The sequence below is a fragment of the Aspergillus oryzae genome, chromosome 6, assembly GCF_000184455.2.
Source record: "Aspergillus oryzae RIB40 DNA, chromosome 6".
Lineage (NCBI taxonomy): Eukaryota > Fungi > Ascomycota > Eurotiomycetes > Eurotiales > Aspergillaceae > Aspergillus > Aspergillus oryzae.
In genome coordinates, this window is record NC_036440.1 from 1,986,592 (window position 1) to 2,013,444 (window position 26,853).

The following is a 26,853-nucleotide window of genomic DNA, read 5'->3' on the forward strand; positions in this document are numbered from 1 at the left end:
CTTCAAGTGGATATGTTTCAGAACGATGTTGCGCATAAACTTACGCTTCGCTTGAGCGATTTATCAGGACCTGGCTTTATTATGATTGATCCGTGGCACATACCCTAGCATGTCTAAACACTCTAGCAGTAGTTGCAGTGAATGAAACTTCGACCTCATTCTAGACCGTGTTAGAGAAGACGGACCCCTTTTCAGTTTACTATTGCTTGAAACGATGGCATGCAATCCCCCTATTCGTACTGAAACTAACGCATCCTCCACAAGCTTACTATGGGGTGGCCCTGCATTATCATCATCATCACGAATCATATATTATTACAAAACCTACACCTGGTATCCCAACATCTAGCTAGTGGCGTCTCAACCAATCATACCCTAGATCAAATATAAAAAGTGAAGACCAAGTGAAGAGCAGGTAGAGTACGCATAGATATCACATCATATCAACTACCCACCTGTTCACTGAATCCAAAAATGAGAGAAAGGAAACATCTACAGATCAATAACCATAATGACAATGATAATCTTTTCTCTTCCATGACGGACGCCTTCCAAACTCCAGCCAGTATTCCTTCCTTCGCCTCTCGGTCATCCATTGAGTCCGAGAAGGAGCCGGAACTGAGTCAGATACACAAGCTTTAGCAGTCAATCACAAGTACAATTACATTGGACGCTTTGGCCCTTAAACTCTTCATCGAAAACATTGTCGTGGTCACCATGACCTCTTTCTCGTCTTAACGGCGTCTTTTGCGAAGACGATGCTCCTTGCCCTTCTTAGACTTCTTCTTACCCTTGTCCGGGGGTAGAACGAGCGGTTCGTCCTTCAAGTTCCATTCCATAAACCGTAAGAGGTAATCATCGATGTGAGCAGTTTGTGGCTCAGCATCCACAAATTCGTCCACACCAGGTCCATGATTTCCAAGTTCATCGCCGGCGGCTAATGGGGTTCCAACCTGGGTCTGGGCAGGTGTTTGAGCGGGAGTATTTTGAGAGGCACTTCGGTCTTCAAAGTCACCGTCATCTGCATGCTCCAGCTCCTTTTGGGCATTCTTTGCTGCGTCAATATCTTCCTTATCTTCTGCCTGTTCGAATACGCGAGAACTGCTGGAGACTCGGTTCTCGAGGACACGGTCCATTGCCGCACTGGCCTCATCCTGGTTCTCCGGCATCTCCTCATTACCAATCACCTCGCGAACATCCAGCTTGGCAAAGTAATCTGTGGTGAACTCGCCCTCTTGGATGACGACATCGTCTAGCATCCTCTTCTGGTTCGCCTTACGGAGGATGTTGGATTCAATGGTATATTCGGAGACGAAACGGTAGATGTGAACATCGCGCGTTTGCCCAATACGGTGACACCGATCCTGACACTGTTTGTCCATTGCCGGATTCCAGTCGAGATCGTAGAAAATCACAGTGTCAGCACCTGTCAGGTTGATACCCAATCCGCCAGATCGACTGGACAGAATGAAGGCAAGAATGCGGCTGTCATTGTTGAACCTGTCTGTAAGAATCTGGCGCTGCTCGACTTTGGTGGTACCGTCTAATCGGAGGTATCGATGCCCATGAATGTTGAGGAACTGCTCTAAGATATCGAGCATCTTAGTCATTTGCGTAAAAATCAGCGCCCGATGGCCTCCAGCCTTAAGATCCCGAAGTAATTTGTCGAGCCTTTGTAGTTTACCGCAGTCATACTGCAGGAGTCTCTTGTCCGGAAACGCGATGGAAAGCCGCATTTGAGCTTCATGAAACGGATCGTAGGATGGAAATCTCTCCCTTTTGGTTAAATGCCGGGTCTCGATAGGAGTTAGAGCGGCCTCGGTGATTCCAGCGGCGACCACAGCTGGAGTGACACAAGCAAATCGCTGGACATAACCATCCATTACATGCGAACGTTCCTTGATAGACAAAATCATCGAGGCAAGAACAGATGACCGACTGGACAGCCAGTCTGCCAGTGACCGCTTCCGCAACGGACCATTGCACGTCGGCCGCTGTTTACTGTCTGCCGTGAGGAACTCAATGAGAGTACTGCCGTATACAGGACGGCGACCGTGCCGCTTGGACTCAAAATACAGGCATCGTTCCAACTCTGCCATCCTCCTCTTCCTACAGTCATTTTCTAATACATCCAAGGTAGACTGTATAGTTGAGCCATCGAAGTTCATCTCCCAGTTAGTCCTGTGATACTGCTGTTCGCGAAGCACATTGAAAGGACCGTAAGCCATGAGCCTCGTACTGTCATCAGCCAGTCTTCGGGATATATCTTCCCTCGAGATAGGGACCAAGTTAAGAAAATCCAAATCAAGTCTGTCGAGGGGGTGTTCAAAGAGAAGTCGACGGCGAATGAGAAGTTCTTTGGTCTCAAATTCGGTAGCTACAGAGCGTGACATCGCGAAGGATGTGGATATCGGCCGAGTTTCGAACAGATCTGGATGGTTGCAGACTTTCCGTAGCTGCATTAAACAATTAATGATAGACAGATAGTTCCCGGAAGCGAGAGTCTCCTTAGTCTGTGCCCTGGACATAAAACCATCATAGAGAAACCGTTGCCGCTTCGAGAGCCTGCAATAAATGACATGTTCATATTTTGCCGGCATCTGCTTCTCGACATCTGCTTTAAGACGGCGTAATATATAAGGCCTCAAAACAGTATGAAGTTTGGTAACGACCTGCTTTGCTTCATCGTCCATCGTCTCTCGGCCGTGTTCGAGAATTTGCTCCACCGGGCGTCGAAACCACTCGGAGAAATTCCTGAGATCTGCGAATCCCTCAATGCCTGTCTCATCGCCATCAGAAGGCATCAAGAAAAACAGGAGCGACCAAAGTTCTGTCAGGTTATTTTGGAGCGGTGTACCAGTAAGTAAAAGTCGTGCCCGTGTCCTGAACGTTAGCAATGCCTGCCACCTCTGCGAGCGAAAGTTCTTGATGTTATGCGCTTCATCCAGAATCATATAATGCCAGTTTCTTCTTTTGAGAACCTGCTGATCTTGCAAGACTAATTGATACGAAGTGATTAGAACATTCCAGCTCGTGTCATCCATCCAGCCCCTACGTTTCTGTCGCCGCTCCTCTTGGTTACCGTAGTAAGTCATAATTTTGAAACCCGGACACCATTTCTTGAACTCCATTTCCCAGTTAAGGATCACGCTTGTAGGCACAACAACAAGGTGTGGTCCCCATACTTCGTGTTCCACGGCTAGATGTGCTAGCAAAGCGATAGTCTGGATAGTCTTGCCAAGACCCATTTCATCAGCTAGGATACCATTAATGTGATTCGTATATAGACCAGCAAGCCAGTCCAGCCCAAAATGTTGGTATTCTCGCAGGGTTCCTCGAAGTAGATGTGGAATGGGTGTCTTCAACCCTGGAGCAGGCGATTCGCTGGGCTGCGCAGGTTTCTCTCCCGGTGCATCGTAAGATGACACAGACTCCGGCTCGGAAGGTTTCGTAGCAAGTGTACCCGGAGATGCTTCACTAGAAGGTTCTCCGCTCTGATAAGTTTCGCGCTGGACCCTCTCCATGTCACCTGGGGGCTCTATGGGGATAGTTCCGTCCTGGATATTCGGTACACCTGGATTACCAAGAATAGATGCATCTACTACTTCAACATCTGTACCCTTGGTTCCAGTGGAAACGTTGTCGACCATAGTATAGTCATTAGCAGCATCAGGGGGTGTCGAGTCTAACTGTGCTGGTCCATTAGGAACCAGGGACACTTCGTCTGTGTCTTCCAGGTCCTCTTCTTCGGATACGATCTTCGCATTGGTGCCATCGCCTACAACGTCATCATCAGAATTCTCATCATCAGCCTGAGGATCGTTGTTATTATAAGGGGAGTCTTTCGCAGAAAAGAATCCCAGCAACCCTGGCCCATCATCACTTTCCTCATCAGAGTTTGAGCCATTGGAATCCTCGTCCTCTTCGCTTTCGCCCATATCATCATCCATATCTGTAGACGCTTCGTCGCTGTCATCCATGAGCACTGGATCAACATCCTCGAGTTGAACTTTCTCTGGTGGCAGCTCCGCCAAAGGTAAGTTGGCATCCCCAACATTATCTGCGAGGCGACCAACCTGTGAGATATCGGTATGTCTCGACGAAGCCGTGTCATCGGAAGCCTGGGACCTGTGATCCGAATCATCCTTTAGTGAAGAAAGGTTGGCGTACTTCGATCGGAGTTCGTCTGCTGTTAGACCCTCATCGTCATCGATAGCATTATCATCTTCGCTTCCAGACTCCGTAGATGACATATTGCTTTCATTATCTGAGCCATCATCAGATGTATCGTCCGTTTCACCTCCTTCCTCATCGCTAGATTCTAGTGCATCACTTCCCGTTTCTCCAAGGATCTCCATTCGTCTTCTCTCAAAGAGCATAGTGGACTGTTTTATTGCACGGTCCAAAGCTTGCTGGTCTTCTGCTTTTCGTTCCTCCTCCCAGCGTGCCAGGCGCATCCTATCTACGTCTGCGCGAGCCAGGTCGAACATCTTCTGGAGGTCCTTGGCTAACTGTTTGCGCTTCCCACGCATCTCCTCTTGCTGTTCCCGAAGTATGTCCTCTGGATCCTTGTTGCGTTTCTTCCATGCATCAGCGCACCATTGAGCGAAAAGCCTTGCCGTGTGGCGATGGCGTTTGTGTTCTTGGTCAAGAAGTTTCTTGAAATACAACGCGTGTGCCACAAGATAGTCCTGATGCGAGTATTGGGGAAGTGGTTCGTCTTGCTGCTCTGGTAGGTAAGCAGAACATACATCTGGGCTAAGAAGACCGCCAGGCTCGATTGCTGTAGCAATTCGACACCTCCTCCTCGCCTCCTCGAGCGCCTCCGATGGCGTGATAACTGCATCGTCTCGTACCCTACCCTCCTCACTCTCAAGCCATTGTTTGAATGAGCCATACTTCCGAGGGTTTAAGACGTGGGAAGGGTGTTGGATGTTGATAGATGGCCTTTTAACTTTGATTCGCAGCCTAGGTATTCGTAGCCCCCCATCTCCATCATCAAGGTCAATATCTTTGACCCCTTTTCGAGAATCACTCGTTCCACTTGTTGCCAGAGCAGAAGAACTGTTAAGAGCTACGCTGGAAGTTCGAAGGAAGGCTGTTGAAGTGCCAGAGCCTCGAGACCTCGTCCGTGCATTAGTTTCCTTGGAAACCGGAGACTGTGAAACACGTTGTTGGCCTGCGGCTATCCCTCTTATTGACAGGCCTCTAGGAGATCCGTTGACTGCTGCTGTGCCGCTAGCAGGCTTTCCATTGCTGTCGGGGCGTGATGGAGTCATAAACGCTGACGGCGACGACGCAACGGCCTTTCCACCACCCAGAACATTCCTACCTACTGACTGCTTCTGTGCTGCTCGTGTATGCCTTTTGTCTGAAGGAGGTTGCAACTCGAGGGGTAGCGCATTGACTCTGGAAGACTTGCGTCTGCCATCCTGAATGAAGGATGTTGGTCCATCAACGCCAGCTTTCTTCCAGGGAGGCGATGCCGGCCTTGAGCTCGAGCGACGGGAAGTGGCCGATCCTGCAAGCTTCCGCTTCTTTGATGGAGGTCCTTCCGTAGTATCGGTTGTGGCCTCGTCTTCTTTGACCTCCGCAAGGATCGGGTCGCGGTTCACAGGATCAACGAATGTATGGGACGCAGACAGTTCGGAAGGGACAGGTTCTATTTCGGGGGTCACGCGTTCATCTTGTTGTGAAATGCCATTCGGGCTGCCGTTTTGCATGTCTTGTAACCACTGAGACAGGGGCCCTCTTCACAGCTGACCCCGGTTTTCCCAGCGAGGACACAGTTGAAATAGGGAAAATTGGCATCAACGTGTAGCTATAAGTAAGTTAGAATGCCACAAGGAATTTGGCATAGTTATCGGCACTGTAGCGCGACTGGGGACGGATAAACACCTCGGGAAGAGAGAATGGGTGAGGAAGTGGTTTTTTCATATTGTGACGAAGAGTACAGAGCGACGTGTATGTAAGCGCGCCCGCGGAAGCTCTGAGTTTATGCCTAAGGCATAAAGTACCGGCCCTTGCCGCAAACCTCCAATTAATCCGAACCCCGTCATCGTCGCTTTCACTTCATCTTATGGTCTAGTGAGCCTTTCACCCCTTCCTTTGCCAATTATCACCCTCTGATTTTTTACGGCTGAAGGGTGAGTACCATTTTCTGAATGCTCGAGATTCTTTCACTCAAGTCTTTGATACTAATGGCAACAAATAGATGCTGTCTCAGCGGTTTTTGACCCGGCGCCTGCCACAGGTGGCCGTTCGTTATAACGCCCCCCGCGCCTTCTTCTCTCAAGGCAGGACTCTCGCGGCTGCAGAGCTTGATGATCCTTTGCAGGTATGGTATTCCTATGAAAATAGTGTTCTATTTATCACCAATTGACCCCGTTTGGTTTCAACCCACAGAATGGTAATTACCAGAACCCTCCTCGCGTTAAGCGTGCTTTCAGAGACCCTCATGGCGACTGGTGGGACAAGCAAGAGAGACGGAATTTTGGAGAACCAGTCCACGAAGAAAACGAAATTCTCGGTGTTTTCAGTCCTGAACAGTATACGCATGTTACGTCCCGTAAGGGCTTCTTCCACCTGGGCGTGTTTGTTGCAACCTTCCTTGGATTTTGTGGTCTCGTGAGCTTCTACTATCCAGACAAGCCTAGTGTTCCCAGAACATACCCGGAAGGCTTGGAGAAGGAACTTGGAGGACCCAATGCTGTTAAGGTGAGTTCCTAAAATATATCACCGACGAACACTTTGCCTGAACGTTGAACTTACATTTTGATATTAGGCCCGCAAATCCGGCGAGGACTCTTGGTGATTGATTGACGTTTGCTTTTTTTTTTTCTCCTGTTGTGTAAATAAGTACAGTACGATTCTCTTTTCCGCGTCAATCGAAGGTCTGGTTTCAGGTGTGAGGGCTGCTCTTCACCGCTTGGCCTGCTAGCCTCCGGAATCTCCTAACAGTCTCAATATCCGTTTCATGCCCGGGATTCTAGGCTGACGTAGGGTGTGCGTACTCTGTATCTAATCAACTTGCCTCAACAAGATCGTGGGAATTAGGGATAGGTGAAGATGTTATTCGAGAAGACACCAAATGGCCATTATAATATGCCATGTACTCTGCCTGTCCAATGTTTCAAACGCTCTTGGATTGAATGGAGTCAAAAGAATAGACCCATCGCGTTGACACCGATAGTAATAGCGAGCAGAAAATGCACACAACTTTTAAGTGTAAATTGGACTTAGAGATTCTCATAGCAAGGAGATGTTATGCAGCTGACATGAGCGTGCATAGTGTGAGTTGTAAGTTTTTGCTTTTTAACTGTCCTATAGAGCACTACGTCAGTTACTTGGGGCAGCTTTTTGTTTCAGGTGCAGAAGCAGAAGCGCCTCCCGCCAGCAACAACACAACACAACACCCCCTTTCTTCTTTCTACCCGCCGGCATTTTCCTACCAATTTCCCCTCGTATCTGTCCCGCCTCCTTAATTCTGTGGCCCTGGAGAGCCCAGCGAACATTTTGCGATTTATTTCAGTCCAGCTGGAGCTGGCTGGTGGTACGAACTCACTGTTTTATCCATGGTCCCGCTTTCCGCTCCCTTGCCCCCTCTCCCCGAACGCTGCAACATTCGGATAGAGAAACTCCCCCATGTCGACAGCATCTGATCAATCCCGAGGCATCAACCGACGGATTAATAGTATCCAAAATGATTCTCGCCACACGCGCACCCTTTCTGGGTCCCGCCGACGTCCCGTGAACCCTACGGCAGCCTACACATATGCTCTCAGAGTCGCTTACCTCTCATACCTCCTTCAACCTCGTTCGCGACGTGTACAGAATGTACCCGCTCCTCACCAGCGGCCCAAGCGCTCATCAACATCCTTCCACGACCTGATGAGTGATTTCTCTCTTGTTAGGGATTCAAAGAGCACACGGTTTCCCCATGGTTTTATAACTGAACTCGAGAAGAGGTTGACGGGCGTCTTGACGAAGAAAGAAAAAAGAAAGGAATATCAGGACCCCCTGGTTGTCAGAACGTTTGCTGCATTTCTCAATACCCTTAAAGAGCAGTCATTCAAGAAGCGCATGGAGAAGGATCGGCGAGCCGAAGATCTCGTCCTCATCTTCTACTCAAATGCAACAAAGGAACTGAGTAAAGGCAAGGATCCAGATGATGACCACTGGAAATTCATGGTGGACAGGCATGTCGCACTCTTTGTCCGCCTGATTTCACATATTTTGAAAGATAATGATTGGGCGAAAGAACGACCGGAGCTGGCGAACCGATTATCGATCTTAGAGAATAAACTCCTTTCCCAGGATCAGGACCTTGTGCAATCTAACGGTCCATCAACAGTGGAAGCTGTAGTACCTCTAAGCTATGAGGTGAGAGATATGCCTTTGGTGCAACATGTCGCAAGGATTTTCGATATAAGCACCGCTCAAGTGCAGTCCGATATCGACAAACATCGGGAGATCTGGACTGCGCAGGCGGCTCTCAGGGACCTCAAAGCCTATCAAACCCATCTCAGTCTAAATACTCGAAAAACCATGTCCAAGGAAGACTTTCAGAATGAAGATGCGTATGAAAGCTGGAGAAAAAGTGAAGGCCCTGACCTATCCCAAATGATGCTTGCTATCGTGCAAGCGAACCCTGAACTAGCAAAAAGCAGTCCAGGGGGTGCGCTTCTACAGTTCAATGCAAATGCCGGAGACAACAATGATGCAGCCCCTGGCGATTTGTCAAGAACGAATTCTGACAGGCCGGTTTCATATGTAATCGACCAACCAGTGGACCTCAGTTTGCTATCAATGGGCGATGGCAATAGCGAATCCGATGAATCTGACACATACACATACATTCCACCGGACCCTCGATCTATGTATAGGTATATTTTGGCTCAAACTTTGAGCCATGACCTGAAAGACCGCGAAGTTGAAGCTACTCAATTTGCGTCTGAACCCCCGTCTATGAAGCTCCTCTCGAAGCAGTCAGCCGAGTTCTTAAACGAAGTTTGCCTTCGTTGGCGAATCCCCCACTTTTCTAGGCTAGTCCTGTTCCTGGAAGTTGTCCGATCGAAATTTGTAGACAACGAGATTGATCTCGACACTCTTGATTCGGCATTTACCTATATCAAGGAGACACCATCGTCAGAGAAGAAGCGCAGCAGCTTCGTGGCTACCGTTCTCTTTGACCGACACAGGTGGACTGTACACGACTTGCTCTCGATGCAGCAGTTACTCTCCTCTCTCCATGAAGCACTTCTGCGGGAACTATACGACGTCATGATGGATTGTTACGAAGGAAAACCTCGACCTATTGGTCCTGTAATGTATGTTCTAGAGAATCATATTCAGCTTGATCCCAGCTACACAGAGGATCTGGAGGATATCGACCGTTTTCGTTGTTATGTTCAAAATGGACTCGCACAGAAAGCAACAGAAAAATATCAAGACCTCCTCGGACAGTATGTCCCAATGGATCAGGACACCTGGGAATTCGACCATATCATTCAGCTTTGTGAGTCCATAACAAAACTTGCCCAGAAGATTAGGAAGCGCTACCGAAATAATCCGGAGATCATGGGGTAAGATGCAGTTATCTCAAATTGTAGTCTTCTACTCACAACATGCAGGGTCAACCCGTACCAGATCTTGCTTTCAAACGTGCTTCCGATATTCGCAGAAGACGCTCATGAAATGGTAGCCCGAATAGTCGAACAGGGCAAGCTGAGAGGAGAGGAAATCCCAATAGAGGATGGTTTTGATTTATATAAGCAACTCACGGCTATACGTCAACTCTTCACTGAGGCACTCCCTAGGTAGGACCATCGCTGCTAATGCAAAGTGTCGATACTAATGTGAAACCAGCGCTCCCTTCCCATTCCGCGTTGAGGATTTACTGGAAGAATTCGTCTGGCGGTGGATCCGCATGACAGAGGAGAAGATCGCAGAATGGGTAGAGCAGGCTGTGAGACAAGATGTCTTTGCCGTCCGAGCTGATGACTCAACTGATGTGATGATTCCGGAGGAGCATCGGCACAGTGTCTCCGTTATAGACATATTCCGCTCATTCAATCAGGTGGTAGAGCAAATGATTCAACTCGGGTGGGATGATGACTTGCAGTACGCAAAGTTCATGACTGCATTGTCCAAATCGATTTCAAATGGCCTTGCAAAGTACTGCGAGTCATTGGAGCAGATGTTCGCACGAGAAATGGACAGGCTCTCACCGGATCAAGAGGCGGCTCTGAATCAAACAGCCCAGGAAAAGCTAATGCAAATTGCCAAAGAAGCGTGGGCGAGTAAAGAGAAGATTGAGCCATTCCAATTCTTTCCCGAGGTGTGCAAGTCCCTTAATTTCTCTTCTCCTCCCCCCAACTCAGACTTTTCCAGTTTCTCTTTTATTGCCCGGTTAGGTTTGTTTTGCATGACTGACGATTTCATAGTCACTAGTCAAACTGAACAATGTTGAATATGCCCTTACTCAGCTTGACAAGCTAGAGCGTGAAATAAACGTTGATGGCTGTGCAGATGTTATCGCCAAACATGCTCCTCCACAGATGCAGAAGATGCGCAGATCAACAACCTACGTTTTCACAATTAAGGTCGTGGAAGCCGAAGATTTGAAAGCCTGTGATATGAATGGGGGCAGTGACCCATATGTAGTGCTGACAGACGAGTACCAGAAGCGCATTGCCAAAACTCGTATCATTTACAACAATCTCAACCCGCGATGGGATGATTCTGTTGATATAACAACGCAGGGTCCATTGAACATCATTGCAACGATATGGGACTGGGACGCAGTGGGCGACCACGATTATGTCGGCCGCACTTCTATCAAACTGGATCCTTTACATTTCAGTGATTTCTTGCCGAAGGAATATTGGCTTGATCTGGATACACAGGGCCGATTGCTACTCCGTGTCAGCATGGAGGGAGAACGGGACGACATCCAATTTTACTTTGGTAAAGCCTTCCGCACATTGAAACGCACGGAGAGGGATATGACACGCAAAATTACGGAAAAGGTAAGTCCAAACACACTCCGGGCTCTGGACCCTGAATAGCAAGCGTCGTCTCTAATACAACCAATAGCTGTCTGCTTATATCAGCCACTGTTTGTCGCGTCGAACCCTAAAATCCTTGCTGTCGCGTGGTCTCAGTATATCCAGCGTTTCCAACTTTCTTAGCCGTAATAAGGCGCAAGCTACTGCCACAGGACCATCAAATGTGGATGTGGAGAATGCACTAACTCCGCTTTTCGACTACTTTAATGATAACTTTGCGATCATGAACAAGACCTTGACATCTGAAGCCATGAAAATGGTCATGGCTCGATTATGGAAAGAGGTTCTTAGCACTATTGAATGCTTGCTTGTACCTCCCTTGTCCGACAAGCCATCCCATCAGAAACCTCTCACGATGCAGGAGGTTGATATAGTCTCACGCTGGCTCGTGCTGCTCTTGAACTTTTTCCACGCTGTTGATGAAGAAACTGGTGAAGCAAACGGTGTTTCGATTGATATCTTGAAGTCGCCCAAGTATCACGAGATTCAATCTCTGAACTTTTTCTACTTTGAACCCACCGAGAATCTTATTCGCACCTCTGAGAGAATGGCCTCAGCAACCATATCTCGGCAGCAGGCCAATAGAAACCGAGCGTCCGCGCCGGCCCATCTTGGTTCTGGAGGATCGGGCGGATTCCTCGGCGTTCCTGGTGCTCGGCGAGCTAAGAGCATCATGCTCTCGCGGAACCTTGGCACAATGAAGAAGATGAAGGAGGAAAAATGGCGCGAAGCTCAGGCCGAACCAAATGATGACATGATCTTGCGAATCCTTCGTATGAGGCCAGAAGCTGCTGGCTACCTGCGCGATCGAAGTCGTCAGAAGGAGCGACTCGCAGCTGCCGCGGCTGCGGATGCCATTGTGAAACAAAGCCTGATGGCTGGTGGGGGGAGGATGGCGGGAACTCTGGGGCGACGATGACTGCTATGAGGACGTATATTGTTTTTACAACGAGTCTATTTTCTGCCATTGAAAGTGTATCCCAGCATCGCTTAGCCATTTTGTATGCGCGTGATGATTCCCACAGCGTCTGTTTGAACTTACGATGCGCTTGTTGTCTTCAGGTAGTATTTACTACAAGTTCTTACTTATAATGAATGAGACACTAATTCCCGATGATCAATCATCCAGGGTCGTAGTAGGCCGAGCCCGGTTCAACACTAATCACATCTGATTGCCTTTTGATTGTATGCCATGTAAAATAAAAACATTTTTGGTTTAGGCCAGAGCAATGCACTCGATCTCTACAGGCACGCCCTTGGGGAGCTGGGCAACAGCGACACAGCTACGAGCGGGCTTATGAGTGAAAAACTTCTCATATGTGGCGTTCATCTCAGCGAAGTTCGCCATATCAGTAAGAAAAACCTGTCGAGTATCTCGGTCAGCCGCAGCCTGCTTGTAATTTTAAAGCCAGAGAGCCAAGAGGGGTAAGACGGTAGTTGACTAAAGGAGGAGGGAAGATAGGGTGGAAGGAGAGGGGGGGGGAGGCAGAAAAGGACGAAAGGAAAGCTATACATACATTGACCTTGACGATCTTGTCAACGCTGGAGCCAGCAGCATCGATAATAGCCTTGATATTATTGCAGCAAGCCTGGGTCAGGTCGCCAATGTTTCCGGTGACAAGATTTCCAGAGGCGTCAGCGGGGATCTGACCGGAGACGAAGATCTGGCCATTGGCACGGACGGCTTGGGACTGTAGGAGAATTCAAACGTCAACAACATTGAACGCCTTCTTTGCGGGGTGGTTATGGAAGGGAAGGACTATATATAGACGATTCGTTGATCGGTTGGTGAACTTACGTAGGGGCCAGCAGCTGCGACGAGTCAATTTGTTAGCTTAAATCTTGTACGGTTTGTCAGGGTGATGGCAATTGAATAGCGACAGAATGACTCACGAGGACAAGCACCGGCGGCGGAGATAGGGGTCATGCCAGACATAGTGACGATTTGGATGGGGAGTTGAGGTCGGAGGATACGATAGAAAGAAGAGGTTGGTGATGAGAGAAGCTGAGAGTGGGCAATTCGAGTGGAAAGAACACGAGAGCTGATCCGCAACATGTATGGAGAGGAGGTGGGGGGTCTGCAACCTATTTATTTGGATATACTGGAAGTATTCCGCGGGAAAGAGTGTCCTTGGGTGATTGATAGTCGGAGAGTTGGGGTTGTCTTCATTCGACCCCTCCCGACATCGGTGGGGCTTTTGGTCTTGTTCCCGGAGGGCGTTTGGTTTCTTTTCCTTTTCTTTTCTTGGAAGGTACCAGGATACGTACAGTGTCTTCTCATTGGGATAGATTTTATATTCTCTAGGCGTGTATAAATCAATGGGCATCGCTAGTTAAACTATATCTAGGTATACATAGGTATGGACATGAGGACTTATATATCTAAATCTATATCTATTTATATGTATATACCTATTATGCGGCACTCCATTGTCTTGATCAAAAAAAGAAATTTAACTTCTCGAGTTATAGGTTATCTCTCTCGGATGATGCCACCCCCTGCAAGGATAGTTTATGATAAACCTACCAAGAGAGGGGATGAGGCTGGAGGGGAAGATGGAATACCGCCTTGCTAGATAGATAAAGCATGCAAGTCTTGACGTCGACAAGTTCTTGGCAATGATCGACAATGCAAACCAGATGATCTCCACTATGATTTAACTGTCCATATAAAGTACGGAGTACGGAGTACTTGAAAGTATGTATATACGAACAGAGATAGTTAAATTTCATTCTAGCACCGCACATGGCCCACCGAGATAAACGGAACAATTCCCAGACCAAAAATGGCAGACATGTCCAAAATAGTACAAGTCCATCTCCGGATATGCCCTGGATTTCACTGGTCCATACCTTTACTAAAACCATCTTTGTGACCTCCTCTATATCCTTGCTGGCTTTGATTTTGTACCAGACCCTCTATGGCCACCATATTTACCCCACCAAGCATCCCCCCTCCTTCAACGAGGTCACCAGCATAGGAATTGCGGACCATAATTGTTCTCTGCCCACAGCGCGCTATGATATCAGTACCGGCAGAGCCGCATGCTACCCTTCATCAGGAGGTATATGGATGGCTGAGCTAAGCGCCCTAGAACTTCAATATCTGAATATTGACCGCTTCAACTCATCCGAGAGATCCTGGGATCGCGACGAAGAGAATCTCTTTTGTGAGCAACTTCGTCCATTCGGGGGTTCCTGGTATCCCTCACATCTCTCAGATGGGCTATGGATCGATGGAAGGTGTAGTGAGCTACACAAGCTGGAGCCAGCATTCTCAGTTTTCCGTCGCATTGGTTACCCGGAGGGAGGAGGTGTATGGGTTTTGGATAGAGAACTCCCAACCAGTGACACAGCAGTGCGGAATGCCTTGTCAATGGAGGAACGGTGCATTGTTCTAGAAAGACTCGGTGCCATTTTCTGCAGAGATATCAAGTGTTGTTCGGCTTTAACTGATCTTTCCAGAGAACCACCCGAGCTGGTAGAAGAGGGGATGAGATCGAGAAACTACCAGACAGCAAAGCATGTATCTTAGCTTTACCCCTAGATTTGAGTCGTCCATACATATTATCCAGGGCTTAGAATTGACTTGTTACTTCCGTGGAAAGCACTGTTCAACACTGGGAACTGATAATCACATGTTGAGCTGGCCAATGAGGTATCGCATTTCAAACGAGGATTATTATATAAAAGGTAAAGACATTCCACTGGGATATACACTAAAGATATGTATGCACACAAGGCCGGTGAGGTGGTAAATATGTCCTCGTATTCATGGTGTCGTCATCATATTCATCATAGCTAGAACATGAAACACATAAGGGAACGCTGGCAACAGTTACAAGACACGATTCATGAATGTCAATGTTTATTGACAAGAGATCCCAATTGCTGTAAGAAAGAAGAAGTCTGCTCCGGGGAGAAGCCGAAGAATACAGGGCCGTTGAATACGATACTGGCCGAGGAGTTGGTTGGTGGAGGATGAACGGGTGGTTGTTCTCCGGAATCCTGCTGAGCATTTTCAATGGTTCCGTTCATCTTCCCATGATCGCGAATGGTCTGTGTCTCCGTCACTACATTGACAGCTGGAGCCGCACCATGGCCGAAAGGGCAACGACCAGATTTGGGTGCCGTAGTAGGCGCCTGTTGTGTAGCGTCACGGGGCGGGATTGAAGAGAACCCAATGGTTTTTTCCTCAGGCGGCTTCTCAGACTTCTCAGGTAAGGCCGCCGCCGGCGGAGGCGATGCTGAAGGAGGCAAGGGCATCGGGACAGGGATTCCCCAAGGCCTGCTTGGAGATTCACCAACGCGGACCTCACGTAGCGGACGGTCAAAGCGGCCCTCCCTACCATCGTCGTCCACTGTCTCGGCCTCTTTGGTAGAGGGCTGTAGCTCCGGGTTCATGCCAACCTCTTCCGCCCACTTTTCCACTCGTTCGGCAGAGGAACTGGATGTCGGCGCGCCGCTATTACCACGGTTCGGGAGGAACGCTTGATGTTTGACTGATAACCCTCGAATCATATTAATGAGACTACCATATTTTGCATCTAGATGCCGCATGCTATGAGAATCCTTTTGATAACGTTGGACACAAATAGCATGGCTTCGGGGTATTTCGTGTTTGTGTCTTTCAACATAGTCGGCAATTTCTTCCGGGCTATGTTGGTCTAGGTATCTAATGGGGCACCGGGCAACAGGACATTGGGTAGTCGATGTCCTCACCGAAGGAGTCTGACTAGAATGTCTATCATTTCGTTCAGCCTTTATGGGGTCTAAACTTTCGTGTCCACACGAGTCACCATTCTGGATCTTGAAAGGATTCTCAATCCCATTAGCCATCCCATTCTGAGATGGCATAATCTTGGATTTTGCGAATGGGCAGTGCAGATTCCCCTGAGTGCCCTTGGTGGTGAAGTCTTTTTCTAAAGAGCCAGGAGCTCCGGCCCTAGTGGCAACAAGACATGGGTTGAGGTCGGGGACACTCTGCGAATTCAGGACAGATTTGTAACACACCACCCCGTCCGCTATTGGTTTCAGAGTCTGGTCGCCTACATTCCCAGACTCTGCTAGTGCTCTTACTACATCCGGAGGACTGAAAGACACGGATTCTTGGTTCTCGGATTCGGAGGAGTGACCGCGGATCTTCTCTGAGACAATCTTGGCATGAGTGTCAAGACCGCCGGGAAGTCGACCTGCGAGCTTCATATACTAAGTGACCGTTAGTACAAGGATACGCTTCAAGTACAGCATGACCAAGGTAAGTGGAGAAGACGAAGTTTGAGATGCCTCATCAGATAATACATGATATATCCGTCACCGCCGCAAATGCGACTCCTGATCTAGAGCTAATCGATTTTTCTCATCATTTGAGGCAAAGGGGACAGAAGGTTTTGAGTGGGGTTGAGAAGGGTAGAGTGCCTACCTCGTCATAAGCATATTCCAGCCTTTGTTGCAAGATTCTCTCCTTGCAGATATATTGCTGAGTGGTTAGCAGAAGAGCTTCGAAAGCTTTGGCCAGGGTTTGAAGTTGTGAGTCCTGCTGCTGAGAGGCAGCGACAGGTGCAGGAGACATAGTGCTTTTGAGCAATGGTGATTACATCTGATAGATTAAGCTTAAGGAGCACTTCTGCAATGAGCAGAAGTGCAGCTTGAAAGACATGAGGTAAGATGGCAGGAGAAGAAAGAAAGCGGGAAGATCACTGCCGAAGAACATATGAAGAATTGCTAAGCGAGGTGGCCCGTGCTTCTGGTCACGTGTTATGTGATTACTAACATAGAGGTGATGGCAGCCTGTGCTAAATTGCTATAGCGTGCCATTAGTGCTATTCATATGAAGATAGATTACGGCTATAGGGGACCAAGTGACTATGGATATTGCAGGAGTAGCATGGTATAGTACGCGCAGATTTGATGTATAAAAAGAAGAAGTAGCAGTAGCAATACGTTGAAACTAGTCCCAGCATTCTACGCCCTTTTTCCCCTATTTTACATTTAGTCTAAGCCGTTCTCAACAAGTAGCCGGGCTAGCTCAATCGGTAGAGCGTGAGACTCTTAGTCATCACGGTATCTCAAGGTTGCGGGTTCGACCCCCGCGTTCGGCTTTTCCTTTTGCCTCCTGATAGGGTCGAACGGTTCTATGGGCCTCCTTTTTTTTTTTTTTTTTTTTTTTTTTTTTTTTTATTTTCTTCTTTCGCTCTTCCCCAATTACTCTTTAATAAATATTTGAAGTCGAACTTTAGCAACTGACAATATCACATTGTACACAGCATACCATAACAAAGAGCTTCTGTAATGGTCGAACGAGACAATCTAGGATGTTAGAGAAGCGTCGATCCAACTTGGTTCACGGCTCATCGGACCCCGTTGGGGTATTTTCTGGGTTGCATGCGCAGTATTGATTTCGTCACCAGAACCAAGGGGGCCGTAGCCTAGACAAAGTCAGGCAGGAATATGGACATCCGTGCGGCGTGGTCAGCGGCATGCATTGGCAGTGATGGCTACCTTGGTGCTGCAGGTGGCTGCAGGTGTTGAGCTGCATTGTGGGGGAGGCGAGTGGTATTCCTCTATTTCTCAGTTATGATTAGTCGGTATACCTGTGGATGTGTAACAGTCAGGGCACCGTCATGCAGGCTGAGTGAGTTTCAGCGTGGAAACAATTGGCATTGACTTCCGTCCGCTACATACGAAACTGGCTGGGGGCTTTCAGGAAGAAGGAAATGATTGGGTGTACTCTACAGATATATATCTCGATCTTAACAATTACATACAGGCAGTCTGTTGTCGGGTCACTTTGAGTATTTTGAGTACTATTTGTGGGTTCACCGATATCAGCTATTTCCGGGGGCATGGAGGGTTGGGTGAGGAACTACAATAGTAAGTATTTAGTTAATCCAGGAACCAAGCGCGAAAACGACGCGGAAAATCCGAGGGTTGCATGATGATCTGAGCCTAGTATTAGTGGATATGGGACTGTCACACACGAGACATAAATAAAGACAGCCATATGAGTGAGGTGCATTGGGGGAGTAAGACAATAATGTGGCAAATCTCTTGACCTTGCGCAAGTCTTCTCGCAGTAGCAGACGACGATGTAGTTTACGATGTAGTTTGTAAGTAATTGCTATAAGCATGTACGATTCTATGCTTGATCCGAAGATGTCATTGGAAGAACAGCAATGAATCCACATAGGAAGAGATACTGATTAGTATTGAGATCAATAGTCGTAATAAATAGTACTATTATCGCCTTGACTCACAACGGATCGGAGTACCTGGAGTATGGTGGGCAGACTGGACATTCGGTCTAATTTCCAGTAAAGTATATTGGTGATTATGGAGTGCAGGGAAACCAGAAAGGGAATGATGGTCCAATCATTCCTAACCCGGGGATCCATCGTGGCTTGTTGATCCAATCCACTGCTTGATAACCCTGACCGCATGTGTGGGTTGTTGTCGTGTAATCCGCCGATATGTATAACAAGACGAGTGTTATATCCACGCAGACTTGAACCGTCCATGGTAGATCTTGCAAGTCTTGGTTTCATTCAACGAAACTGTTAGGCTAGGCAATACTACTACTTACTATCCTCCGTTCTACTGCCTGTAAGGAAGTGCCACTAAGAGAAGGGGGAAAGGAGAGAGAGTGGAGGGGGGGGGGGGGGCAAGACGGAAAAAAGAAGGCAGGCAACGCAAGAAACTTGCATCATGGCTCATTAGGGAGGGGCTGAGATACTAGTAGTCTGTACATATATCATGGGTCAGTATGAGACCATTAGCCCTGACAAATGGAAGTAGATGGGATAACAACATGGTAAACTAGGAAAAATTAGTAGATTAGCAGTAGCAATACTGCAAACATGTCAACATCAATTGCAGTGACTGATTGATGGATTCTAGACCCTTAGCAACGAAACAAGTCATCGAGAGGGGTACATACATACATTTTTCTTTGGTTTCCACTGCGTATTTGCGGTATTATCGCAAACCAGTACAGAAAGACGCAAGATACGGCTTGAATCTTGACGATTTGGACCCCTCAGCCTGGTAGCGACAAATGGACTAACAGAGATCTATGGATTGACTTTCCGTTTGAAATGAAATCATAAGATCATAGTACAACACATCTTCAATACAAATTCAGCAATGCGCGGTTAAGTGAGTTGAGAGGGTTAAAGCACTTTCCGCTGGAATACTGTAAAAATACATCGGCGTTCACAATTCATACACCACCACAAAGATCTTCGAGGGGTCAATTTTTTCTTTTTCTTTTCTTTTCTTTTTTTTTTTTTCCCCTCCCTTTTTCCCGCTCGTGCTTATCACTTCGAATTGAACTATTTTACTTTTCAAGCACCCTTACCCTCCTGTTTTCTATTCCTCCTTTTTCTTTCTTTCTCTCTTCTTTTTCCTTTCTTTCTTTTTCTTCTCATCATGTCCCAACCAACTCCTAACTCTCACCAACAGCCTGATGCCGCCGCCGCCCAAGTCGCCGGACAGTCCCCCTCCTCTTCCACCCCCACCGCCGAACTCGCCAGTCTTAAAATAAGCCTGCGCGCCGCTCTCCGCCAGTTCCCCGACTTCCCGTCCCCTGGAATCTTGTTCGAAGACATTCTACCTATCTTTGCCAATCCTACCTTGCATGAAGCCCTTCTTCGCAGCCTAGAGTTGCACATCCTTCAGAACCACGGCGACCAGAAGCCTGATGTTATTGTTGGTCTCGAGGCCCGCGGCTTCCTTATCGGCCCCAGCCTCGCTTTGAGACTTGGCGCGAGCTTTGTCCCTGTGCGCAAGCAGGGTAAACTGCCCGGACCATGTGCAACCCAGGCCTACGAGAAGGAATACGGCCAGGACTTCTTCCAGATGCAGGCTGATTCGATTAAGCCTGGCCAGAAGGTGATTGTGGTGGACGATATTATTGCAACTGGTGTGTATATTCTTCAGTTTATATCTAGACAGTCTCCTTTTCCAGGAATAAGCAATACTGACTATATCCCAACAGGCGGTTCGGCCTGGGCGGCGGGTGAACTTATCAAGAAGATGGGTGGCGAGCTCATGAGCTTCCTTTTTATTCTCGAACTTGAGTTTCTTAAGGGACGGGAAAAGCTTCCTGCTCCGGTTTATACTCTCCTCTCCGGCCAGGAAGAAAAGCATTAACTGCCGACCAACGACACTTGCTTTCTATTTACCTGATCATTATCATTGTGCTGCCCGTAGACGGGTTTCATTGTAACAAAGAAAACAGAAAAAGTACGCATGTTTTCGCTTCCCCGCAACCAGGCGCTCGGGTTTGAATCTCGACTGGTCGGTACATGCCAGCGATGATTATAAAATGGGCTACATCTCATCGGAAGGGCTGTAAGTCTCAAGGAAATTAGAAGCACGATGCGTGCCCTGCCGCGGTTTTCGTTTTCGTTGGAGTTCACCTTCGCTCATCGGATGGAATACCGGGATCGATGAAGTCGGAACAATGACATACATCATGCACTTGTTTTCTAGGGCATGCAGGGAAACGGAAATGCGTATCCACTTTCATATCACACTTTGCTGCTGGAGCATACTATAGACTCTGCATATGGATAGCGATAATATGGCAACTTCTTATTACATCGCATATGGTTATTGAAATAACTTGAACCATTGTAATCGTTCAATCATCAAGTCTTGTCTAGTTGCAAACATCACGCGCGGCGTTATCTATGAAGGCAAAAAAAACCAATGACATCCTAGTTCAAAGGGATTGACTTTCTCATCACCTTATCAGCCCACTTCTTAGGGAAGCCCAAAGACTCCGCCTCGCGGATCGCACGGTTCATCCGCGGAATATACTCGTCTCTCGGGGGGCCTACCCTCACCCTCTCCTCATCCACATAGACTAAGGTCTCGATAACCCCGCCTTCCCTCCGTTTCCTCTGTTCCTCATCCAACCACACCGTCACCGTAGCAGGGACATACCACTTATTATAGTCCCCATGGCCTTGCTCCGTCGGTCGGATATGCGCAGGAACCTTGTGCGTAGCCCGCGATGGCAGCGCCGACCGGTCAATACCCTCGTAGCCATCAAGCAACCTCTCATCCTCGATATCCATCTCATACAATATCCCATAAACCGTATCCTCGTCCCCAGAAACAGGTACATCTTCGCCCTCATCTGCTTCCCGGCCAACACGTAACTCAGCGGGCGGTACCACATTCGCATAGCCAGCCTGGCAGATCAACCAGCGCCAATGATCTAGGCGAGCGATGGCGACCGGCTTAGATGAGAGATCAGGGTCGCATGTGCAGCGGAGACGCATCTGTGTGAAGGAGAGATTGGATCCATAGGCGAAGTAAAGCGGGCGCGGTTTGGTCTGTTGCGGGGTTGTTATACCACTGTCCGAGGGGGAGGGGTCGGTAGTGATTGTGATTTTTGTGTGAGCTGTCGGGTCAAGTTTGATATCTTGTTGGTTTAATGTAGGGGGTTTAACGATAGTTGTGTCCTGAATATGCATCTTGAATGCTCGTTGCGTATGTTATGTAGCGCTTGAAAGATGGATTATAAGGTCTGCTATGCTTGGACGACTAGGTGTAGAGAGCCCCCAAAATGATCGAAGGGGGAAAATACAGTCAGGGAGTCAAAGAGAATGAATGTCAAGTAGTAGAAAGGACGGTTGGTGCAAAGGAAAATCAAGCATGTATTTAAATATGCGGAGGACCCATCCGATCGATGGCAAGTGGAGATAGATTTATCTTGTCTTCGGTTCCTCGGTGTGATTTCCGTGGAAAGTTTGGGACTTTCGCCATCTGAACCAGATTTCGGGTCCTGGCTGGGTAGTAGATATAGAACTCCCACCTATATGGGAGGAGACTGCACGCAGGGAAACAGAGGATATTACGAAAGCCCAGATTCTGCATGCTGTCTTCCCTCTTTTTTTTCTTTTCTTTTCTCTTATTTTTTTTTTACGTGATTTGAAAACCAATGTTGGCCTTCAAAAATTTGGTCCCAGTTTTCATACAGTAAAGGACGAACAACTCCTAAGTTCTAACTCCAGGCCGCCCGGCAGAACCAAAAAGTGTTACTCAGGGACTGCACCAATCAACATGCTGTGGCGCAAGGAATGGCGACGAATCAAGGCCAGCCGTAGTTATGTACCTGGTGAAGAGTAGCCAGTCTTACGTTTTCTCACCGTATGGTATGAAGGCTCTAGTGTTCTAGTAGCTATACAAAAATATGCGTCTATCTAGATGATATATAGGTTACTAACTGGTATGCCCTGCGATCGCACAGTATACCGTCGCTTGATGCCGACGCCCGTGGCTTGGCGGAGTAGTTCATATGTTTCCGCTCCGCCACCGACCATGACCAGGCTGATTAGATGACGACGAGGCACCCCTCCGGCGGTCATTTGAGTTTCGTCAAGGTATGGCCGAACAAGATATGGCTCCGCGCGGACGGCAGCTAGGCTCGAGAAAGGATTAACTTGTGGTTCTAAATTCTCGTCTATTGGCTCCTCCTCGTAGGAGACAACAATAACGAGCCTTAGCGCATGTCGTGAGGGTGGATATGCAGCGATACTCCTCAGCTTTTGCGAGAAACTGCACCCGCCTCGCTTGATGACAAGCACTTGGTGAGTTTGTGCGATGTCACGTAGGATCCGATGGTCACAGAGCTCATCGGCGAAGTAGATCGTAGACCATGGGAGTCGACTTTTGGGGACATCCCCCGTGACAGAAAATGTAGAGGAGTCCTCTACATCAGGCATGGGCGCAGAGCCTAAACCAGAAGCCATAGCAGCGGGTAACGTTAATCGTAGAAATGGCTTTTTCTCCGCAGCCGGCCAGGCAGATTGGGGTTGAGACTCGTCCCAGAGTAACCAGGACACATGATTCACAAAGGACGATAAAGCACTCTTTACGCTCGACGCCGACGGATCTACGGCTCCAAGTTTGTCGTCAGCGGAGGACTCGCCGATGATATGCTTTGGGCTATGCTCAGCAGTCGATCCCTGTGGATCACCTGAATGATTCCTTCGGCGGAGGTTCTCTGGGATAACGTCAATGACGATGTCGATCATTGCGGAGTCGCGCACGCGAGTGAAATTCGGATCAGTGGGATCCAGGACATCGAATGTGATCTCCCGTGAGATATATACCTTCTCGTCTTTTCCAAGCGGTACATTGTTAATCACTTGTATTCGAAACTCTGCATTTTTCGTGCCAGCCTCATTCTGTGGGGAAACATCTTGAACCATGCTCAACCGGAGCCCTCCGATGGCCTTGATGAGAATGCCATCTTGGACTCGTTCCAAGGAGCCGGACCCCAAGAACATGCCGGGAAGAGACGGGAACGAAATGTCAAGTGTGGGGCGAACTGTCATTGGTGAGCTCGTTGCATTGAAAGGCACTAACTCAGCTGGCAAAGTCCAAGGGAAGAATGTGTAATTCGTCGGTGAAGACAAATCAGCCATTGTCACGCTTGGGCGGCCCTTCGCATAGTCTAGAATAGGTCCCTCCGGTGGCCCTCGGCTGGGCATCAAATGTAGCCGAGCCAAATTTGCAGCATGAAAAATGTCAGGACGTGCAGCGGTTGATGATAGCCCGAAAAGAGGAGGCAACGGCGCTATTGGACAAACAGCACTATTGATCTGCTTGCTGACTGACAGTTGTGTCTTTCGGGGATGCTGGGCAGTTGTTGTACTCTTGGGTATGATGAGTGGATGGCCTTCTGTGGAAAACACAAACGGCTGGTCGATGTTGTTTAGAGGATGCGAAGGGTCAAAGAGCAAATACAGATATTTAGACGTCTCGCCTAAAAAGAAGCTCTCCATTCTGTCATTGAGCTCACCACTGCGGACGTCTTGAAGGCCAGCCCAGCCGCATTTAGTCCAGCACCGTCTTTTAAGATCGCGTAGTACCATCTCGCCAACATGTAAGTACCAAGGGTCCTTGGTGGCTTGATAGAGATAAAACGTTGATTCAGCAAATTCGGGCCGGCCACTGTACCATGCCAGACCCCCCTCTATGTCCCCCGTAACGACATTCCATCTTTCAGGGAGGCCTGAAAACCGGGTCCAAACAGCCGTTGTCAGAAGATGAATCCCTACGGCCTCATCTATCTCTCCTGCCAAGCTTAGGAGACCTGGGTAAAAGGCGCTCAGGCTATCGATCCAAAACGCCCGCGTGGCGCCAGTGAAAACATCTCCTTGGATTAAATGTGGGTGCTGATAGCCTTCTCCACGATACAAATGACGCTTTACTGAAGCGTGTGATTCTTGCCAGGCTTGCAAAAAGGCTTCTGCAGAATTCTCGTACTCGCTTAGTGGTGGAAAGTCATTGTCGAAGGCATGCCACGAACTATTGAGATCGCGCGGGAACCGTTCCCCTGATGACAGCAGGATATACGATTTGAAAGCATATTCAAAGAAGCTGTCAATTCCTGCACCGATCTGAGGTTCATGATATTTTAGCCCCGTATCATAAACTTGACGTTCCGAAAAACTTACCCCTGTGTAAGGATGAACCCATTTACCCGATTCTGCATCGATGCCTGCCCCGACTAACCCAATATCACTTCTTCTTGCCCAAACCGCCCAAAAGGCTCTTTTACCCAACTCCTCATACCGGCCATCTCCGGTAAGCCGGCTCAAGACAGTAAACTCCAAGACTAAGCTGCCAGCGCCCGCGCTGCATGTCTCCGTCGTTTCTACCAATGGAATGCGACGAGACTTACAATTCTCGTGATCTTTAGTATTGTCGCACGAGAAGGCGGCATTTAGCGGCGAGTTTGCATAGAATGGGTGCCGTCGGACTCCATATCGCAGATTGACACGGGGATAAGGAAGACCGGTCTCAGTATAGAAGGCAGGCAACAGACGATTCGCCAGATCAACAGCAAGTCGCAAAAATTGGCCATTGTAAACGAATCCATTCTCCCATTTGATTCCCTGTGTATTTAGGGGGAATGAAGTCTTATCCCAAGCTTTGGCGAATGCGACCTCGGCTTCAGGAGGGCTGTATATCGTAATGGGAAGATCGCCCACAGAAAACAAATGAGCGCTAAGTAGTCCGCCTGTAATGCTCCGATGTCAGATTTAAGTTAGTTCTTGGAGAATGGAACTCTGTACCTAGTCCCCGAATGACCGTCTCGAAGACTTGAACTTTACTGTCTATGTCAAACCCGCGGCTTCTTTCGCCCTGGCCAGCAGGGCCATCTGAGCCATCACCGTACAGCTTCACAAAGTCCCTCACACCATCCTGGAAATGTGCCCAAGCTCTTGCACCATCGTCTGGGCTAGATGACAGTATCGCTAGTGAAGATAGGCTGTCGATCAAGGTCAATGAGTAATTCCCCAGAACGTCGTTCAATCCTGCATTCGCAAGGGTATCTCGGTCGCGAACTAGCGGACGGCAGGATAGAGGGCGTAGCTCGTCTTCGGGAAAGGCATGCGTAATGTAGTTGTCGAAACCGTGGTAGAACATATGCTCAGTGTCCTTTCTAGAATGCGAATCCATGTCAATTATACAACAACAACATCAATAATGATAAGCGCTTACCTGAGTTCATTAAGCTGATCTGTCCTCATACCCCAAGCCATGGTAAGCCACAGCGAGAGCAACATGATCCAATTCATCACCCATTCTGCACGGAGGAAGGGCATCTGTAAGTACCAACATCCCGACCGCATTACGGCAGCAATAAAACTGCCTCAGATGGCATGGGAGCGCAATTATAAGCCGTTGCAGGCGAGGTTTTACTGGCGGAGAAATTAATCCTTTTGGGAGCTTCCTGAGGTATAATGGTTGCTTAAGTGATGATGGTAGGGAACGTGCACGTGAGAAATCCAGCTCGCCAGTTCCGAACTGCCAGATATGCTAATAGTCCGATCTACGTCTGCTACAGCCTAGGTGCAATTTTCTGTCAGATATTAACCATTCTTCAATACGGAGCACTAAATATTTTACATCCATTCGCAGTTTTTAATATGAACAGTGAAATAAATACAAAAATAGAAATAAGGGGCGCCCAACGCTATCAATAAGATACGAGAATAAGATGAACATGGTGACTATAGACTGATCAGCACTGCTACGTATAATTTGGTAGCTTTATTGCCCCGATAACTCCCGCTCGAGACAAATATTGTAACACACAATAACCCCCCTGGTATATCCCAACAAAGTAATAGCTGATATGCAAGTGGTGGTGATGTGGAGGGAAAAGAAATTGTTTTTTAAACACGAAAGGGAGAACGAAATCAGATCAGGTGGCGACTAGCTCCACAGAAAGACCATCATGGATGTCCTGGCCATCCTGCAGAAGGGCCTTGGGTAAGTGATCGGGGTTGTGCTTCAATCACATAGTCGATGCCATTATCAGAAGTGTAGCTGGGAGGCCGTGGTAATGGGACCTTGCTACCCAAACCTTGGGCCTCGTTTGCGTGTTGTGGTAAAGATGAGGTGTTGATGTCTACGCGGTGCCAATAGAGCAAGTTTGGATTAATTCTCTGGGATGCATGAATTAGCCAAATAGATTCGTGGGAGGACAGTCGAAGAGCATCCTAATATATCACTTACCACGCTACCTCTCCAGAGGCCATATGCTGGAGGCAGGGGCGTAACCTTCTCCCGACTGGCACCATTGTTTTCAGTTAAAATCTCCTCGTCCCCAGCTAGAATGACATGAATGGGACGCTCTGGCTGAGCGTAGCCAGTTGGCCCTGCACTGCTTGGTATCCGATTCATAGCTACAGCAGATCTGGAACCTCGGAAGACCACCATCAAAAATCGGATGAGGGAGTGACAAAAGACTATG

At 48.2% G+C, this 26,853-nt stretch overlaps 10 protein-coding genes and 1 non-coding gene across 11 annotated transcripts; 5 read left to right on the forward strand and 6 right to left on the reverse strand.

Annotated features, from left to right (window-relative positions):
- Positions 1-734: 734 nt before the first annotated feature.
- swr1 (putative SNF2 family helicase/ATPase (Swr1)) lies at positions 735-5,723 on the reverse strand (the record flags this gene model as incomplete). The annotated part of the gene is made up of 2 exons (XM_023238208.1): positions 735-3,389; positions 3,606-5,723. The coding sequence occupies 2 exons, from the start codon at positions 5,721-5,723 to the stop codon at positions 735-737; spliced, it is 4,773 nt and encodes a 1,590-aa protein (XP_023093209.1).
- A 491-nt stretch (positions 5,724-6,214) lies between these two features.
- Positions 6,215-6,814, forward strand: AO090038000615 (uncharacterized protein; the record flags this gene model as incomplete). The annotated part of the gene is made up of 3 exons (XM_001825459.3): positions 6,215-6,337; positions 6,406-6,717; positions 6,785-6,814. 3 exons carry the CDS (start codon positions 6,215-6,217, stop codon positions 6,812-6,814), a joined length of 465 nt encoding a protein of 154 aa, XP_001825511.1.
- Positions 6,815-7,644: 830 nt separating this feature from the next.
- AO090038000614 (C2 domain protein) lies at positions 7,645-11,988 on the forward strand (the record flags this gene model as incomplete). The annotated part of the gene is made up of 5 exons (XM_023238209.1): positions 7,645-9,584; positions 9,633-9,818; positions 9,868-10,339; positions 10,446-11,030; positions 11,098-11,988. The coding sequence occupies 5 exons, from the start codon at positions 7,645-7,647 to the stop codon at positions 11,986-11,988; spliced, it is 4,074 nt and encodes a 1,357-aa protein (XP_023093208.1).
- A 297-nt stretch (positions 11,989-12,285) lies between these two features.
- AO090038000613 (uncharacterized protein) lies at positions 12,286-13,396 on the reverse strand (the record flags this gene model as incomplete). The annotated part of the gene is made up of 3 exons (XM_023238210.1): positions 12,286-12,459; positions 12,587-12,611; positions 12,963-13,396. The coding sequence occupies 3 exons, from the start codon at positions 13,394-13,396 to the stop codon at positions 12,286-12,288; spliced, it is 633 nt and encodes a 210-aa protein (XP_023093207.1).
- A 500-nt stretch (positions 13,397-13,896) lies between these two features.
- On the forward strand, positions 13,897-14,604 carry AO090038000612 (uncharacterized protein; the record flags this gene model as incomplete). Its single annotated transcript, XM_023238212.1, has 1 exon — positions 13,897-14,604. The coding sequence occupies one exon, from the start codon at positions 13,897-13,899 to the stop codon at positions 14,602-14,604; it is 708 nt and encodes a 235-aa protein (XP_023093206.1).
- A 1,026-nt stretch (positions 14,605-15,630) lies between these two features.
- Positions 15,631-16,274, reverse strand: AO090038000611 (uncharacterized protein; the record flags this gene model as incomplete). The annotated part of the gene is made up of 2 exons (XM_023238213.1): positions 15,631-15,696; positions 15,792-16,274. 2 exons carry the CDS (start codon positions 16,272-16,274, stop codon positions 15,631-15,633), a joined length of 549 nt encoding a protein of 182 aa, XP_023093205.1.
- Positions 16,275-17,086: 812 nt separating this feature from the next.
- AO090038t00006 lies at positions 17,087-17,170 on the forward strand. Its single transcript has one exon. It is a non-coding gene; the product is annotated as a tRNA-Lys (tRNA).
- Positions 17,171-19,496: 2,326 nt separating this feature from the next.
- On the forward strand, positions 19,497-20,219 carry AO090038000610 (adenine phosphoribosyltransferase APT1; the record flags this gene model as incomplete). Its single annotated transcript, XM_001825454.3, has 2 exons — positions 19,497-19,989; positions 20,065-20,219. The coding sequence occupies 2 exons, from the start codon at positions 19,497-19,499 to the stop codon at positions 20,217-20,219; spliced, it is 648 nt and encodes a 215-aa protein (XP_001825506.1).
- A 569-nt stretch (positions 20,220-20,788) lies between these two features.
- Positions 20,789-21,553, reverse strand: AO090038000609 (gamma-glutamylcyclotransferase family protein; the record flags this gene model as incomplete). Its single annotated transcript, XM_001825453.1, has 1 exon — positions 20,789-21,553. The coding sequence occupies one exon, from the start codon at positions 21,551-21,553 to the stop codon at positions 20,789-20,791; it is 765 nt and encodes a 254-aa protein (XP_001825505.1).
- A 729-nt stretch (positions 21,554-22,282) lies between these two features.
- Positions 22,283-25,726, reverse strand: AO090038000608 (uncharacterized protein; the record flags this gene model as incomplete). Its single annotated transcript, XM_023238214.1, has 5 exons — positions 22,283-23,538; positions 23,887-24,487; positions 24,545-25,110; positions 25,166-25,536; positions 25,596-25,726. The coding sequence occupies 5 exons, from the start codon at positions 25,724-25,726 to the stop codon at positions 22,283-22,285; spliced, it is 2,925 nt and encodes a 974-aa protein (XP_023093204.1).
- Positions 25,727-26,332: 606 nt separating this feature from the next.
- On the reverse strand, positions 26,333-26,783 carry AO090038000607 (uncharacterized protein; the record flags this gene model as incomplete). The annotated part of the gene is made up of 2 exons (XM_001825451.3): positions 26,333-26,545; positions 26,616-26,783. 2 exons carry the CDS (start codon positions 26,781-26,783, stop codon positions 26,333-26,335), a joined length of 381 nt encoding a protein of 126 aa, XP_001825503.3.
- Positions 26,784-26,853: the final 70 nt, after the last annotated feature.